Source organism: Macaca mulatta, chromosome 1 (assembly GCF_049350105.2).
Source record: "Macaca mulatta isolate MMU2019108-1 chromosome 1, T2T-MMU8v2.0, whole genome shotgun sequence".
NCBI classification, from domain to species: domain Eukaryota; kingdom Metazoa; phylum Chordata; class Mammalia; order Primates; family Cercopithecidae; genus Macaca; species Macaca mulatta.
This window is the reverse complement of record NC_133406.1, coordinates 208,491,963-208,510,095: the sequence shown is the minus strand read 5'-3', so window position 1 is coordinate 208,510,095 and position 18,133 is coordinate 208,491,963. Positions and strand designations below refer to the sequence as shown.

General features: G+C 49.6%; 2 protein-coding genes across 5 annotated transcripts in view; both read right to left on the bottom strand.

The window, feature by feature from the left end:
* Positions 1 to 18,133, bottom strand: part of LOC144334483 (uncharacterized) — a 165,179-nt gene that overhangs the window by 17,122 nt on the left and 129,924 nt on the right. The window lies entirely within an intron of this gene.
* BSDC1 (BSD domain containing 1) overlaps positions 477 to 18,133 on the bottom strand; it is a 31,477-nt gene continuing 13,820 nt past the window's right edge. For 2 of the 4 annotated variants that reach the window (XM_002802289.4, XM_001103174.5), the window contains exons 5-11: positions 18,026 to 18,080; positions 15,566 to 15,681; positions 15,060 to 15,128; positions 14,815 to 14,893; positions 13,146 to 13,625; positions 3,784 to 3,887; positions 477 to 2,028 (exon numbers count right to left, since the gene is read on the bottom strand). In XM_002802289.4, coding sequence (XP_002802335.1) covers positions 1,996 to 2,028; positions 3,784 to 3,887; positions 13,146 to 13,625; positions 14,815 to 14,893; positions 15,060 to 15,128; positions 15,566 to 15,681; positions 18,026 to 18,080 — 936 coding nt within the window. In that variant the 3' untranslated portion in view covers positions 477 to 1,995. Of the gene's footprint in view, positions 2,029 to 3,528; positions 3,888 to 13,145; positions 13,626 to 14,814; positions 14,894 to 15,059; positions 15,129 to 15,565; positions 15,682 to 18,025; positions 18,081 to 18,133 lie in introns of those variants that run through there. The other 2 variants (XM_015134188.3, XM_015134204.3) reach the window with 1 other exon arrangement.

Sequence of the window (18,133 nt, the reverse complement as noted above, 5' to 3'; positions counted from 1 at the left end):
TCATCATGTTGGCCAGGCTGGTCTCGAACTCCTGACCTTAAGTGGAGGCCTGCCTTCGCCTCCCAAAGTGCTGGGATTACAGGCGTGAGCCACCAATGCCTGGTCTGACAAGTGATTTTCATACTAAAGTTAATTAAAATAGACCCCAGAATCATATACAAACAGGGGGAAGAGAGGAGAAAAACGACCAAGAACAACTGAAGCCATTGTTGTTGCAACTTCCTTTCCAAAGAAAAGCAGAGGTGTCGGGAGTGCAGAGATGGCCTCCCGACTCCTTGTCCCAGTGAGAGGCCTGTGGGGAGCCCTGTCCCTTTCTCATCCCAAAGGCAAAGCTGAATCTGGGATGAGGACAAGCGATGTCCTCTGGACCCAGGCTATCCCTCTACCCTGTTTCTGGCTCCAAGTGGGAAGCCAGTCCTGCCCTGGCCCAGTGCAGCTGCCAAGGGGACGAAAACAGACCCCAGACACCTTCCAGCTTTGGTTGAATCACTTTAATGCTGTTAACGGCAAGTCTGTAAAAGGTTCAGGACAAAGTTCTTTTTTCTTTCTTTTTTAATTATAAAACTAACAGCTGTTAGAATCTTTTTTCTTTTTTTTTTTTCCTTTTTTCTTTTCCCAGCTACAAAATACTCTGGGGAGATGCATTATAATTTAAAATATATAATATTGCACAAACAACCAAAAAGTTAATTAAACTAAAGAAATAATTACAAAGAGAAAAACCCCATCCCGTCAAAAAAAAGATTCAGCATTCTCTCCAACCCACCCCCTCACTGAAGGTTTGAAGTAGAAGTGACCCCACTCTCTCGGTGTCCCTGACCACGATCCCTTTCACTCGCTGGTGAGCACACCAGATTAGGTACAAGAATCATCAGAGCAGCATCGTGAAGCACCAGGCTCTCCAGAGATTCCTGCAGCCCCTCATTCCCCCCAGAGGTGCAGCTTTACCAGACTGGAGGGTGAGAGTGCAAAGGCTGGGTCTGTCTTCAGGGAGAAGAGCTTTTGCAGAAGCCTGATGAGAGTTTCAAGTTCACCCCCAGGATAGCCCTTCCAGAAGCAGAAGGGCTGAGGCGGAGAAGCTAGGCTTACCAGAGTTGTAAGTACTCGGCTGTGATCACCGCTCTGTACCGCTGGTAGCTGTTTTGTGTCCTAAGCTACAGGGGAGTTGAGGTGGGTAGCTGGTTGGACAAGGTATCCTGCCAGGCAACACACAGAAGGGCCTCAAGTGGCCCCCTCCCTTCTTGGGGAGGGGAAGAAATGCAAGAGTGAACTCCTGCAGGTGGCACAGCTGGGCTAAGGACTTGGGTGCATCTGACATGAAGAAGCCCTGGGAAGGCATAGGGACAGACCAGCGTGGGCTGGAGGAAAGGAAGGAGGTGGGTCAGGGTTTGGTCTCTGGATTCTGAACCCCAAAGGAGCCTTTCCAGGAATGGAAAATGCCTGGGAAGGGGAGATTCCCAAGAGAGGAGAGGCAAATTTCCCAGAGGTAAGTGCATCTTACCCACTGGGATAGGAACCAAAATGTGTCTGCTGTCCCTGTTTAGCCAAGGGTAGGTGGCGAGGCCCTCCCTGCCTGCTTATGGTGGACAGTGTGTGTTGTCTCGGCTTCCTCCGAGAGACTGGTGGTTTAGCTTCTGTCTACACAGGCGGAAGGGCTAGAACTATCCCTTGGGACTTCCCAGCAGGAGTCCTCAGTAACAGTGGGTGTTCGGCAGAAAAACACAGGCTCTTCTGGTGACGGGGGATAGGTTTCCTCTCCCTCGGGTCATCCTATTGTTGGCACAAGTCAGAGTTCCTGGCCAGGATTTAGAGAGCCCCTTTCCAGGCATGAGCAGAGGCCCAGAGGGCCAGCAGGGAGCCACCAGAATCTGTGCCCAGAGCTCTGGTTGGCAAAGGAGATTTGGGGGGACATTCTCAGAGTCTTCCAGGGCTGGGCTGAGACGAACGAGGGAGGCGAGAGATGCCATGGGTGGGGAGCTGCTCCCTCTGGCTCCCTTACTCCCAGTCCTCCCACTCTACATCTTCCAGCTGCAAATGGGAGGGGGTAATGGAGATCACAAACACAGTTACTCCTGAGTCAGGCCCAGACCTAACCTCCCCTTGCTGAGCAGAGCCACCTCCTATCCCCTACCCTAGGCCATACTCTGCCCCCTACTGAGAGTGAATCCCTAGTCTTAAGGAATGTGTCTGAGGGGCAGAGCTGCCCTCTGCTTGAGGGGTGGGCCTGCTGCTCTGATTATTTCAGACCTAAAGGAAATGCTTCCGCCAACCAACACCAGACACCACAAGGTGATGGCTGCCTACAGGAACCAAGTCAGCCCCAGTCCTTTAAGGAGAACTTGCCTCCTGCTGAGCAGATAATGCCATGGCTCTGAGATGCAGATAACTTAGGAGGCCTGAGCAGATACTTGGCCTTGGTCACAAAAGAACAGTGTAATCAAGGGCAAGTTACTTAGCCTTTGGGTGAATGGGGGCCACTCTCCGAGTGGCACTATGGTTAAAAACAGAGGTGGCAATGGCCTACAGGTGCCCACTAGGTCTTCACTAGGGGCACCAACACCCTAATTCCCAGCTCAAGTCTCCCCACAGAACCTTTTCTTGCTTTGTTCCTACTCTTGGCCTGCTGTCGGCTAAGCCCTGGTATAAGAGGTTCTAGAATGCTCAGGTGTATTGCAATCAGGTTTTAAAGGGGGCTGCAAAGACACAAAAAGCCAGCAAGCCCCTGTGGCCTGACAGGGCACTATAGGCCTTCTCTGTCCTGAGTATAGTGAGGTAGTCACAAGTGCAAAATACTCCTGTAGATAAAATACTCCCCCAAGGCTTCAGTTTCCCATCATGAAAAAGGAGGCCCTTCACAGGTCTCTCTAATCTGTCCACCTCTTTCTAACAGGCTCATGAGTTACACAATGGAAGGACTCATGTGGTTCTTATGTGACAGTGGAAGTAATGCTGACATGAATCAGATATCTGGGCTGCAGCCTCAGTCCTGTCATTAATTAGCTGGGAGAGCTTTGGACTGTTCCAGCCTCTGAATCTAAATGAGCCACTTTTGATTCTGAGAGGTAGTGAAGAATAACAGTACTAAGGCCTCTTTGAGCTGAATAACTGGAATGGGTTTTGTGGGGTTTATCACTAATGTCTCCTGAGTGCCACCATGTCTCAGGCACTAGCCCTAAGGTGTCTACATGGATCACCTCATTAGAGCTTATAAGCCAGGTCTTATAATAATCAATTCCATATTTTAGATGAGGAACCAGGGGCTTAGGTTAAGTAACTTGCCCTTGATCACACTGGTCTTTTATCTCCAAGGCCAAGTATATACTCAGGCCTCATACCTGGGGACCACAACTCAGGTCAGGTAGGGTTTGATGTCTTTTTTTTTTTCAAAAATAGAAATGGGGTCTCACTATATTGGCCAGGCTGATCTTGAACTCCTGGCCTCAAGCAATCCTCCCACCTTGGCCTCCCAAAGTGTTGGGATTACAGGCGTGAGCCACCGTGCCCAGCACGGCATCTGTTTTCTTAAGCAGTTTCTCAGGCAATTTTAATACAGAGCTAATGTCAAGAACTCTCCCCTCTATCTACCCTGGAACTGAGGGGAAGTGGAGCCTACCGATGACCACTGTTGTGGATCTGAGCAGGAAGCTCCAGCTCCTTTCCCACAACCTATCACCTCAGACAGGAGCAGTGACCCTCCTGAGGGGACAGCTGGGCTGGCTGGGGAGAGTTCTCACATCCAGGACCATTAGGCTCACGTCCCTCTGACCCACCAGGCCCACTCACCTCCCCAGAGGCATCCACTTTGGAAAGTGCCATCTGCACTTCCTCTTCGGTCATGTCCAAGTCAAAGTCTTTCTCCCAGTCCTCACTGATGTCTGTGCTTGAGCCTGGAACCACGAGCCACAGTGTGAAAAGCAGGAGGAGGCAGGGAAGGGACACTTGAAGAGGGTGTAGCTGGGGAGATAGCATGCTTTAAAAGGGTCTCACAAATACACAAGTCTTTACATTCTGTGTTCACTCTGGCACAGCAATCCCACTTTTTTGTTTTGTTTTGTTTTCTTAGATGGAGTCTCGCTCTGTCGCCCAGGCTGGAGTGCAGTGGTGCGATCTTGGCCCACTGCAACCTCCGCTTCCCAGGTTCAAGCGATTCTCCTGCCTCAGCCTCCCAAGTAGCTGGGACTACAGGAGCATGACCCCATGCCCAGCTAATTTTTGTATTTTTAGTAGAGACAGGGTTTCACCATGTTGGCCAGGCTGGTTTCAAACTCCTGACCTCAATGATCCGCCTGCCTCGGCCTCCCAAACTGCTGCAATAACAGGCGTGAGCCACGGCGCCTCGTCCCCACTTTTAAGAATCTATTCTAAGGAAAAATCCTGGATTCAGTCAGGAATTTAGCAAAGAGTGTTCACTGCAGTGCTGTCATAGTGACGGAAACCTAGAAACAATCTGAAAGTCCACTGACAGGGAATTAGACAAGTAAATAGTGAGTTACATGATGGAACACTATAGGCTGTCAGAGGTTAGGCTGGAGACGAACTTCACATCCATGCCAAACAGCCTTAAACTATTACCTCAGAAAAAGCAGGCTACTAAAGAGTGGAGAAGCACTGTGGCTCAGAGGCTCCAAGAGTCACAGAAATCTTCCAGAGGAAATACACAGTGAACTGAGACCTTGTCTCTAGAAAAAAATTTTAAAATTAGCCAGGCATGGTAGTGCACACCTGAGGAGTCCCAGCTACTCAGGAGGCTAAGGTGTGATGATCACTTGAGCCCAGTTCAAGGCTGCAGTGAGCTATGATCATGCCACTGGTGACAGTGCAAAACCCTGTCTCTAAACAAAACAAAAACCTCCCCTCAAACCCAAAACAGTGAACCTCTTCCTCCTCACTCCATTCTGCCCATACTAATCCTGTTCCTCCAGAAACACACCAGGCGCATTCCCAACTTAGGGCTTTTGCATGGGCTGTTCCCTGCACCTGGAACTCATCTCCTCAGATACCCACAAGACCAACTTGTCACCTCCTTCACGCCATTGCTCAAATCTCACCTTCTAGATGTGGTCTACACTGACCATCCTAAAGAGCAACCGATCATCACCCTCACTCTGTTCTAGTTGTTGTTGTTGTTGTTGTTTGAGACAGAGTCTCGCTCTGTCATCCAGGCTGGAGTGTAGTGGCACAATCTCAGCTCACTGCAACCTCTGCCTCCTGGGTTCAAGAGATTCTCTTGCCTCAGCCTCCTGAGTAGCTGGGATTACAAAGACACCTGCTACCACGTCCAGCTAATTTTTGTATTTATTTATTTTTGAAACAGTCTCACTCTGTCGCCTAGGCTAGAGTGCAGTGGTGCGATCCTGGCTCACTGCAACCTCCGCCTCGCAGGTTCAAGTGATTCTCCTGCCTCAGCCTCCTGAGTAGCTGAGATTACAGGTGCGCACCACCATGTCTGGCTAACTTTTGTATCTTTAGTAGAAACAGGGTTTCACCATGTTTGCCAGGCTGGTCTCAAACTCCTGACCTTAGCTGATCCGCCCGCTTCAACCTCCCAAAGTATTGGGATTATAGACGAGAGCCACCACGCCTGGCTCTGGATTGATCTTTTTTCCATTGTAGTGATCACTTCTAACATATTACATAATCAGACTTAATATGCTTATTGTCTATTAATAGAGGAGTTAGAGTATGAGCCCTATGAGGGCAGGGATCTTTTGTTTTGTTCTCTTATGTATTTCAAGTTCTTAGAACACATAGTTGGCACTCAATAGTCACAGACCCTTTCTGTAAACCAGGGGTTGGCAAACTATGGCCCATGGATCAAATCCAGCCATGTCACATCATTTGTTTACATACTGTCTATGGCTGCTTTCATGCTACAAGAGCGAAGATCAGTAATTTCAACTGCATGGCCCAAAAAGCCTAAAATATTTATGGTCTGGTCCTACACAGAAAAAGTTTACCACCCCCTGCTCTATGTGATTCTGATGCCTGTCTGTACTATTTGACGATCATTGCTCTAAACATTCATATTTGGCTATGACTTCTTATAGGCAATATTAAAAGTATATATATAAAAGTTATTAAGAAGCAAACTACACAAATAGTTCCTTTCAATAAAGCATGTACAGTATCATTCCAGCTTTAAAATGTGCCCACAGGCCAGGCGTGGTGGCTCAAACCTGTAATCCCAGCACTTTGGGAGGCCGAGACAGGCGGATCACAAGGTCAGGAGATTGAGACCATCCTGGCTAACTCGGTGAAACCCCGTCTCTACTAAAAAATACAAAAAACTAGCCAGGCGAGGTGGCGGGCGCCTGTAGTCCCAGCTATTTGGGAGGCTGAGGCAGGAGAATGGCATAAACCCGGGAGGCAGAGCTTGCAGTGAGCTGAGATCTCGCCACTGCACTCCAGCTTGGGTGACAGAGCGAGACTCCATCTCAAAAAAAAAAAAAAAAAAAAAAGCCCACAAATGCATGTACACATGCAGAAGAGATGAGCAAGATATCCAAATACACTAGCAAAGTTATCTCTAGGTGATGAGGTCATGGGGTGATTTTTCTTAACTTTTTTCCAAAAATGAACACATATTACTTTGTGATCTTTTTTTTTTTCTTTTTGAGACGGAGTCTTGCTCTGTCGCCCAGGCTGGAGTACAGTGGCACGATCTCGGCTCACTGCAAGCTCTGCCTCCTGGGTTCACGCCATTCTCCTGCCTCAGCCTCCCGAGTAGCTGGGACTACAGGCGCCCACCACCACGCCTGGCTAATTTAGAGACGGCATTTCACTGTGTTAGCCAGGATGGTCTTGATCTCCTGACCTCGTGATCAGCCCACCTTGGCTTCCCAAAGTGCTGGGATTACAGGCGTGAGCCACTATGCCCGGCCTGTAATCTTTTTTTTAAGTACCTTTAAAAAGAGTGGGTCCCTCATCCTCCAATGGCATGACCAGTAAACATCTTCATTTCTTCTTCTCTGACTACTCCTCACCAGATGCCTCAGCACTGAGACCTACCCCTCAGCCCCGCTCCCACATTCCTTATATGGTTTCCTGTATCATCCTCTCTTCCAGCCAGAGCATGGTCTCTGGGGCCAGGCAGACCTGGGTTGAATACCTACTCCTTCACTGTGTAGTCTTGGGCAAATTATTGTGGGCTTCAGTCTATTTATAAAATATGGATAAAAGCACCCTCTGCAAAGAACCACTGGAGAAGCTTATTAGAATGCAGACTTCTACCCTGTCCACCCCCGATCCCAACAAAGACTCAGCAGGTCTAGCTGGTGGCTGGGAAGGCTGCATTGTAAGTTGTAAGCAGGTACCTGTGTGATTCTGTGTAGACCTGGGCCTGTAGTTTGAGAAACAATGGTGTTAGAATTAGAGCTATGCATATAAAGTGCCTATTACGTATATATACATGGCTATGTAATGAATGGTGCTGCCTTTCTTCTAAGGGCCTTGTCTCAGAGTTAAGTCATTCTGTACAAGGTACCTCAGCAAGTCAGGGCAGCCAAGACCCAGTTCTTCTGACTCTGCACCTACATCTCTCTGTGCCTTCAGGACACTTAAGTGACATTCATCTGGCTGTCACCACAGGCTTCCTGTGGGTTAGCCAGACTCTTGGTTGCTTCCTCACTTCAGGGCTTTGTCTGTGGCCATGACAGCTTTCCCTAACCTCAGGCTGCCCTCTAGGGACTTGAAACCGTCTCTTCAGGCTTAAATGCTACAGCAGACCCTTTCAGGGGTAAAGAACAGAGTATCCACTAACATTTCTGGAATATTCCACATCTACCTCTTGGGTGGGTGTTAATAGTCCCCGTATACAGATAACGAAACGAAGGCTTCAGGTGGCACAGGGAGATGTGAAGCTGGGCTCTCTCTGCCATGTGCCTCCTTCCACCGTCCTGTCCTATCACATAAGGAGAGCACTAAGACCTCCATCACAATGTGCACGTGGCAGAGAGCTGACCTGTGCTACAACTGAAGACTTCAGGATGGAGTTCTACTGGTTTGGTTTTGAAAATGGAAGTTTTCAGGTGATTGCTAACTTTGTAGTGCTGTCACTCACAGCTCATTTTATTCTGTTTAATTGGCCCTCTGCTTCCCCAGTTAAGAAACAGAGGCAATACTGCTCTTAGGTTACACAGTCAGTCATGAAGTAAGGTCTTAACCTCTAGGCTCCTTCCAGGCCATGAGCCTGCCCCAATCTCTCGCCCCTTCCTGTGCAGAAAGAAATCCAGTCTCTCAGAACAGACGAATCCTGTGACAAAATGTAGGTGGGAAGCAGCTCTGCAATGACAGGAATCACCCTGGGACCCAGTAAAACCCTTTGGCTAGGGCACCCTAAGAGACTCTGCTGAACCGAGACCAAGCCTTATATCACCCTAGGACGTGGGCCCAAGAGGAAAAAGGAGTTACTTTGTCTCCAAGCCCCCTTTCTTCCTTTTAAGATTTATTTCCTCTACTCTGTTCCCACTGTTCCAGCCTGGTCCAAGACTCTGGCTGCCTCCCACCTGACTACAGTTGTTTCTGGTGGGTCTTCTGTAGCACATCCTCAGCCTCTCCTTTCACAGGCCCCGAGGGCAGTAGAGGCAGCATAGCAGAGTGGTTAAGAGCTTATGTTTACTTCTCCTATAATTTCAATTCCATCCAGTCTCCAACCACTACTAATTTTTTCTGATTAGCCTTTGTAGCCCAATTCCAAATGAAACCTATAATTTGTAACCCTCCAACTGTTTCACTATCCCTCATTCTCTCCCTTACTCAGCTCATATTCTATAAGCCATCATTCTTATCACTTCTTGCATATACTTTCTTTTCTTTCCTTTTTATTTTTTTGAGACAGGGTCTCAGCTCTGTCAGCCAGGCTGGAGGGCAGTTTAGCGATCTCAACTCACTGCAGCCTCAACCTCCCCACTCAGGTGATTCTCCCACCTCAGCCTCCCAAGTAGCTATGACTACAGGCATGTGCCACCACATCTGGCTAACTTTTTGTATTTTCTGTAGAGATGGGGTTTCACCACAATGCCAGGGCTGGTCTTGAACTCCTGGGCTCAAGCAATCCATCTGCCTCAGCCTCCCTTAAGTACTGCAATTATAGGCATGAGCCACCAGGCCCAGCGGACTTTCTTCTTTTCATCCACTGATTTTACCTGGCTAAACTTGAACCTAATTAGATCCAACTCCCCATCTGCTCTGTTCCTGCACCTAAGCAACTGAATGTGACTGAACAAAAATACAACAGGTTGATGGTCTCACTTAAAATCTACAATCACAAGGGCCCTGGGACCATCCACCCAGCAAACCTATTATACCTGTCAGGCCCATCACCTACTCTTCCCTCTCCTACAGGACTATTTCATACTCTCTGAAATATTTATTGGGTGTGACTGATCTCAGGTTCCTACCACTAGAAAAATAGGAAAAAGTACACAGATCTCACAGGGCTTTTTTTTTTTTTTTTTTTTTGAGACGGAGTCTTGCTCTGTCGCCCAGGCTGGAGTGCAGTGGCCGGATCTCAGCTCACTGCAAGCTCCGCCTCCCAGGTTTATACTATTCTCCTGCCTCAGCCTCCCTAGTAGCTGGGACTACAGGCGCCCGCCACCAGGCCTGGCTAGTTTTTTGTATTTTTTAGTAGAGACAGGGTTTCACTTTGTTCGCCAAGATGGTCTCGATGATCTGACCTCGTGATCCGCCTGTCTCGGCCTCCCAAAGTGCTGGGATTACAGGCTTGAGCCACCGCGCCCGGCCCTCACAGGGCTTTTGTAAGGATTGAGTAACATGCATATCAAGTGCTTAGCACAGAGCTAGACACACAGAAAGTGCTCAGAGAATGTTACCTCTATTATCGTTTCCCCAAAGCAGGGCTCTACTTAAATTTCTGCTCTGATTGAGGATCTATCATGAAACAATTATCCCGTCTATAGAGGAGCAAACAAAGGCTTACAGAAGATTAGTAATCTTTCTGAAGTCACATGGCTTATGAACAAAGTTGGGATTTGAACCCAGAACTGTCTGAACTCCAGAACCCACACCCTTAGCATCCATGCTCTGCTGCTTTATGGCCCCAAGGCCAATCTTCTGAATCCAGCTTAAGGTTTTAAATTCCGAAGTTCTATTTCTGAGTCAACCCACTCACCCTTCTTGTACTTCCTTCTCCTGGGAGAGAATACAGAAGAGTGGGTTTAGGTCACCACCCCTTAAACATGCCCCATGACCTTTGCTAGCTGGTCCTTGTAGGCCCCCTCATCTTAGACTACCACTCCCCTGCACCTGCCCCAAACTCGTCAACTCTCCTATACAAGGCTTGACTCCTTGGCGAAGCAACACAGATGTCCAGAGATTCCTTCTTTCTCTGAACTCCTCCAGTACCAGACTGGCCCATCCTGCTTTATGCTCCCTCACAAAGACTGCGGCTTCTGCCCCTCTCCCACTCAGTGTCTCATAAAGAACAGGAAGGAGCTTGGGCCGGGCGCGGTGGTTCACGCCTGTAATCCCAGCACTTTGGGAGGCCAAGGTGGGCAGATCACAAGGTCAGGAGATCAAGACCATCCTGGCTAACACAATGAAACCCTGTCTCTACTAAAAATACAAAAAATTAGCTGGGTGTGGCAGCATGTGCCTGTAGTCCCAGCTACTCGGGAGGCTGAGGCAGGAGAATGGAGTGAACACAGTAGGCGGAGGCTGCAGTGAGCGAGACTGCGCCACTGCACTCCAGCCTGGGCAACACAAGTGAGACTCCGCCTCAAAAAAAAAAAAACAAAACCAGGTAGGAGCCCAATGGATTACCTCACTGATCAGTCAGAAGGGAGGCACTGGGTTGGAGACTGGAAACTCCATGGTTTCCTTTTTTTTTTTTTTTTTTTTTTTTTTTGTTTTGTTTTGTTTTTTTTTTTTTTTTTTGAGACAGAGTCTCGCTCTGTCACCCAGGCTGGAGTGCAGTGGCGCGATCTCGGCTCACTGCAAGCTCCGCCTCCCGGGTTCATGCCATTCTCCTGCCTCAGCCTCCCGAGTAGCTGGGACTACAGGCGCCCACAACCGCGCCCGGCTAATTTTTTGTATTTTTAGTAGAGACGGGGTTTCACCGTGGTCTCGATCTCCTGACCTTGTGATCCGCCCGCCTCGGCCTCCCAAAGTGCTGGGATTACAGGCGTGAGCCACCGCGCCCGGCGACTCCATGGTTTCCATCAGGGAATAGGTTAGAGGTGAGGTGGGGTTCATTTCCCATCCACTGTGGCAAACCAGTCCCTTCCTGGGCCAGCAGGCCAGGCCTTACCTGCCGGGCAAGCTTTGTGGCTGTGGCTGGTGCTGAGTGTTAGCAAAGACAGGAGGATGCGTGTGTGAAGTGTGCAGGTGGTGGGGGGACTGGGAGGGGGCGGTTCTTAGTGATAATCAGCCATACCTGAAGTGGTATTTTGGATGTGGTAAAAAGGCTGACACCAAGGCTATCCTTGTCCTTTAATTCCTGCAGTTACAGAGGTTGCTCTTTGACATAAACTCAGAGTCTCCAGTCTAAAATTCCATTATACAGATAAGAAACTAAAGCTCCATTACTCAAGCTGGGTCACTGTAAGTTCATGGATGTTCATTTTTTTTTTTTTTTTTTTTTTTGAGACGGAGTCTCGCTTTGTCGCCCAGGCTGGAGTGCAGTGGCCGGATCTCAGCTCACTGCAAGCTCCGCCTCCCGGGTTCACGCCATTCTCCTGCCTCAGCCTCCCGAGTAGCTGGGACTACAGGCGCCCACCACCACGCCCGGCTAGTTTTTTGTATTTTTTTTAGTAGAGACGGGGTTTCACCATATTAGCCAGGATGGTCTCGATCTCCCGACCTCGTGATCCGCCCGTCTCGGCCTCCCAAAGTGCTGGGATTACAGGCTTGAGCCACCGCGCCCGGCCGGATGTTCATTTTATTCTTCTTTAAACTGCACGTATGAGTTTTGTTTATATATTTCATAATAATAAAGGCCTGGGGAAGCTGAATGACGTTCCTAAGGCTACACAGGACGAAGACCCTTTAACATCAATGTCACTGGGATTTCCAAGCCAGGGTAAGGTTAAATTGTCCAAAAAGATAGAAATTGGCACAGTGTGCTAGTTAAGGGCACGGGCTTGGAGTCAGACAGCCCTGGGTCTGAATCTGGGCCTCCTGGCCATGTGAACTTGGGCATTACCTAACCTAATATTTTTGGGTCTCATTTTTTTCATCTGTAAAATGAGGACAGTAATACTGAGAAATTAAGTGCCATATAACATATGTAGCATGGGATCTAGCATCAAACTTGTTTTGTTGACTCTTAAGATGCCAACAATTTAAGATGCATTCTTATTTCAGAGATTAATGTGCAACTTAGAATGAAACATGTGGCCGGGCGCAGTGGCTCAAGCCTGTAATCCCAGCATTTGGGAGGCCGAGCCGGGCGGATCACGAGCTCAGGAGATCGAGACCATCCTGGCCTACATGGTGAAACCCCGTCTCTACTAAAAAATACAAAAAACTAGCTGGGCGAGGAGGCGGGCGCCTGTAGTCCCAGCTACTCGGGAGGCTGAGGCAGGAGAATGGCGTCAACTCGGGAGGCGGAGCTTGCAGTGAGCTGAGATCCGGGCACCGCGCTCCAGCCTGGGTGACAGAGCGAGACTCCGTCTCAAAAAAAAAAAAAAAAAAAAAAAAAAAAAGAATGAAACATGTTAGCAAATAGTCAATATATAGCAGCTGTCATCACTATTGGAAATGAAAAAAATCTGCTCATAGTATCCTAAAAAGGGACAAGGAGACAAATCTGCCTTGGGAGGTGGCCCTGACCCCACACAACAATGGGCTTAGACCTCCAGACCTACCTTTTTTTTTTTTATTTTATTTTATTTTATTTTTTGAGATGGAGTTTCGCTCTTCTTGCCTAGGCTGGAGTGCAATGGCGCAATCTCGGCTCACTGCAACCTCTGCCTCCTGGCTTCAAGCGATTCTCCTGACCCGGACTCCCCAGTAGCTAGGATTACAGGCATGTGCCACCATGCCTAGCTAATTTTGTACTTAGAGACAGGGTTTCTCCATGTCGGTTAGGCTGGTCTCAAACTCCCAACCTCAGGTGATTCGCCCACCTCGGCCTCCCAAAGTGCTGGGATTACAGGCATGAGGCACCACTCCCAGCCCAGACCTACCTTTCTTTCCATTGTTGGAGGGTGTAGACTTCCCACTGTCCGAGTTCAGCTCAAACACCCGTAAGTCTGTGGGAGCCTCCTCCCTCAGAGTCTCTACTCTGGCTGGAGGCCTGGGTTCTGGGCCGCTGGGGTGGCCAGCAGGGGTTAGGGGCTTGGAGTGAATAGGGGGCGGGGGTCCAGTCTCGCCCACATCCACAACCAGGCCCTGTTCCTCCAAAGATGCCTCTAGCAGCTTTTGGGACAGGTCCTTGGGCAGCACTGGTGCCTCAGGTGCAGCGGCTGGGTTGGCAATCTGTGTCACGAGGGAGACGCTCTCGCTGCTCTCTGATGGAGTCACCTCGGCTGGGGGCTCAACTGAGGTCACCAGATTCTCTTCACAGGGGCTCTGGGGGCCAGGTCCTCCTTCAGGGAATGTAGAAGTTTTGGTCACAGGAACCTCTGCCTCTTTTGGAGATGTGAGTGAAATGCCCATGAGCTCCTCTGTAGAGAGAGAAAGGGAGGGGCAAGAGGGAAATGTACCCTGGCCAGCCCTAAGACAACCTTGGGGCCGGGCGCGGTGGCTCACGCCTGTAATCCCAGCACTGTGGGAACGAGGTGGGTGGATCACCTGAGGTCAGGAGTTTTTGAGACCAGCCTGGCCAACATGGTGAAACCCTGTCTCTACTAAAAATACAAAAATATTAGCTGAGTGTGGTGGCACATGCCTGTAATCCCAGCTACTCGGGAGGCTGAGGCAAGAGAATCGCTTAAACCCAGGAGGCGGTGGTTGCAATGGGCCGAGATTGCACCACTGCACTCCAGTCTGGACGACAGAGCAAGACTGTCTCAAAACGAAAAAAAAAAAAAAAAAGACTCAATAGTGTCATTTAGCTCTCCCCTTTGCCATCACAATGCTTCTGCAGACACTCCCTGCTAGTCAAAAGTCCTGCTCAGCCCTGGGGCCTAATGCCTGGTGGGCTTCCAGCAATGCAGTTCAAGGGGCTGTTATGGATTAGAAAGCCAAGGCTCAGAAGTGAGTCAGTTTTGGGTTCAGGTTGGGCTCTGCTACATCCTAGGTATATGATTGGGCAAGTCACCTAACTTTTACTCTTAACTTACTTTTATCCTTAAGAGGGGTAATAGGGTGGTGGTAAGGACTCTGTGTAAAGCTCTTAGTGCAGCCTCGACATATGGTGTAAACACTTAAGAAATGCATTAATATTATATCATCCAGAAGGCTCCAACGTGCTGTTATAAACTGAGCTACAGGTAGAGGATGCTCAGCTCCCTCCCTAACTCAGTGGTTCCCAAACCAGGCTGTGCATTAATATTACCAGGGAGCTTGTTTAAAATACATGTCTGGCCGCTTCTTTACAGTCTTCTTTAGAAGGTGGGGAAGGGAATCTGGATTTTCAAGAAGCTCCCCAGTGACTAGGCGGCAGCTGGTTCATGGGCTGGCAGGGGAGTCTACACCAACTGACACATGGGATTTCTGTAGCTAAATCGGAATTCCACTAGCCTTGTTCAATATTTCCTTGTTAGCTCCGCCTATCCTCAGCACATACAATGTGCTTGTTCCCTACTCTTGCCTGATGGGCGCCAAGTCTCTCCAGGCTTCAGAAAGCATGGCCCAGCCCAGAGTGTCCCACACAGATGTGTCACTTGCCCTTCACCTCTCAACGCCTCGTACCTTCCTCCTCCTCCCAGCCAGGTTCTTCAGAGATGCTCTGTTCCGCCCGCTGCTTCAGGGCGTCCCTCCGGGCCTGCTCCTGAATGTGAGGGAGCAGATGGACACAGGAAGTCAGGGCACCCTCTTCCCAGATCCTGGTCCTGATCCCACAACTCTTGGCACCCTGTATCCCTTTCTTCTCTCAATAAATCCAGCCTGCTTCCCCCAGGGTTGAGTGGGGACCTCCCCAGGCTAGACCAGCGTACCTGCTCTAGCTGATGGACTTTATAGAAATACCGATGCCAGAATTCTGAATGGGAAACAGCTGCTGGAACCTGGAGGGAGGGGAAAATGGAGGTGAGACTTTGGGAGTATTTGTGTGGGGTCTGTGTCCCCACCCTTATCAGTCTATTCCCAGCAAGTCTGGATATCAGACCCAGTAAGTGGCTTAGCAGTGATAGAGCACTTCCACCCTGACCAAAGTTTCGGCCAGACCCACCTTCCTAGTCCGGGTTGGCCAAGGAGGGAGAAAAGAACTCCCATCAGGCTTTGCTGGCCCTTTCATTTCTCACCATTCTCTGACTGCCAGAAGCCTGGCAAACCAGCTTCTCCCCATGTGAGTTCTTGGCTCAGGATATGGCTGGTCTGGCTCTATGGAGCCTCCCAGTGCTCTCCGAGCCAGATGACGCCACAGTGACTCTGAACATGTCCCTCCCACCTCCCAACACCTCAAGCCTGGAGCTGGCTGAGGCCCTGCAGACTGGGCCCTCACCATCTTGGTGTAGAGGGCCCGGATAGAGGGGCTGCCTACAAGGAGCTCTGAGATCTCCCCCTTCTTCTCCTCCAAGCAGAACTGGGAAAGCCAGGCGTCAAACAATTCCGGGGGCCCTGCAGAGGGACAGATGCTGACAGTCAGTTCCCTTGGTCTGGGGAAAGAACACTGGGCCTACAGAATATACCTAAGGCTGGACATGGAAAATGAAGAAAGCTTGTGTGTTCAAAGCCACTTAGCCAAGGGTAGGGGGTCAGGCAGGGTGAAGGGGCGGGTGTGCACCTGAGTGATCTCCAGAAGGGGCTGCAGTCTCCATGTTCTCATATCCCTGCTCGCTTTTTAGCCCATGGCACCTGGCTACTGAATCTCCTCGTCTCTGAAACAGCTGCTCTTAGGTCACATGACCCCAGCTGCCAGAGCCAACATCTATTTCTCTGTCTTCCCTCTTGTGACCATCTCTGACTCTGGGGGCCACTGCCTTCCTCCCGAAGCCCTCGTCTCTCCTGGTTTCTCACTCCTTTGTTATCTTCCTCCACTTCTCTGGTTGGTCCATTTGAGTCTCTGTGGGTTTTTTGTTTTCCTTTCCTTTCCATCTCTCTCTGGCTTTTTTTCCCCCCAAAATAATTGCCACTAAACCATAAGTTTCAACCTCATCCTCCCACTGTGTCTCTCTTTGCAGCCCAGGCTACTCTCTTGGCCCCAGATCCAGAGTTCCAAGTACCCCCGATACTTCTACCTGCAAACACACCATGCGCTCATTTTCCTTCCCACCTGATTATCTGACAGGGTTATCCAATCTGGGGGCCATCCTATCTCCTCCCTTATCCAATCACTCTAGATCACACTTCCTCAGTTGTCTCTTTTTTATTTTTTAAGAGATAGAGTCTTGCTCTGTCACCAGACTGGAGTGCAGTGACACAACTGTGGCTCACTGCAACCTTGAATTTCTGGGCCCAAGTGATCCTCCTGCCTCAACCTTCCGAATAGCTGAGGCTACAGGCACACCATCACGCCTGGCTAACTTGTATCTTTTATATGCACACTGTCCTCTCCATGCCACCTGACTCTTCCTAGGTTTTGGCCTTACCTCTGACACGGGATTCCTACCTAGCCTCCTAACTGGTCTTCCTGTCTTCTGTCTTTCTATTTCATTCTTTACAATGCTGCCCCAAGGGCTGCTTTACAAAATGCAAACTCTGATCACCCCAGGCCTCAAAAACTTTCACTGGTTCTCTATGGGAGGTCTTTTTAAGCTGGAGTCCAAGATGGGCTTCAAAGGGTCAAAGAATTCCCATATTGCACAAAAAGTTTTGTGGAGAGAGGGCTTGTCATTTTCAATAGATTTTTAAAGGCCTTTGTGACTAAAGAGAGGTCTAGAGCTACTACTGTGAGCCTTTTAGGCCAAAATTCCAACTGCCTGGTCTGTCACACCAAGCCCTTCACAATCTGGCTCCCATGAGCTGCTCTCATTGCCTTCACTTCCTCATACGCACCCTTTAACCTAGCGTTACTAAAAGGTGGGGTGCTCCCTGCTCTCTCTCCCAGCAATCTTTGCCTGAATGCCCTTCCCCACTTCTCATAGTGAAGCTAACTGACGTCTCATTTAACCTTAAAACTCCAACTCCGTCCAGGTGTGGTGGCTCATGCCTGTAATCCCTGCACTTTGGGAGGCCGAGGCGGGTGGATCACCTGAGGTCAGGAGTTCCAGACCAGCCTAACCAATGTAGTGAAACCCCGTCTCTACTAAAATTACAAAAATCAGCCAGACACAGTGGCAGGTGCCTGTAAGCCCAGCTACTCGGGAGGCTGAGTCAAAAGAACTGCTAGAACCCGGGAGGTAGAGGTTGCAGTGAGCCGAGATCGCGCCACTGCACTCCAGCCTGGGCGACAAAGTGAGACTCCATCTCAAAAACAAACAAACAAAACCCAACTCCAGCATCACTTGCTTGGTTCCCAGACCAGGAAAGGTGCCATTCCTCTGGGCTCCCACTGTCCCGCTGCTCTGTAGAAGCAGTCATGCTGCTCTCTAGTATTTCTACTTTATTCACTGTTTCTGCTTTCTCCCTCTTAACCGCTAGTTCCTGGAGGGCTGGACTAGGTGGAGGGTTTGGCTCATTTCTGATCTCCAGTTTCCATCATGGGGTTTGCTGCATGGCAGGGGCTTAGCCAACACAAGCTGAAGAGAAGGCAAGTGGGGCAGCAGGGCTGGGAGGGAGGCTGAGCTAAGGATGAGGGATGAGAGGGGCCAAGTCCCTGCAGGGTGGGCAGGACAGCTCAAGTTCAGGAAAGAAAAGAGAACATCAACCCAATCCACACGGTATAAGGTACACACTAGTCTCACTCTGGTCCCCCTACATAGCGGGTGCCTGGCCTCTGCTACCTGAGACAAACAGGGCCTACAACCAGACCCCCTTAGTCTACTTGCCCTACAAGCCCACCCCCTCACTGCTACCCTCTCACCATCTGGTTCATTGCAGTAGGTTGCTGGGTCCGACTGCAGGCTATAGAGGCGAGCCTGTAAGAAACAGAGAAGAGGAAACAGAAATCCTGAGATGCTGGGCATAGAAA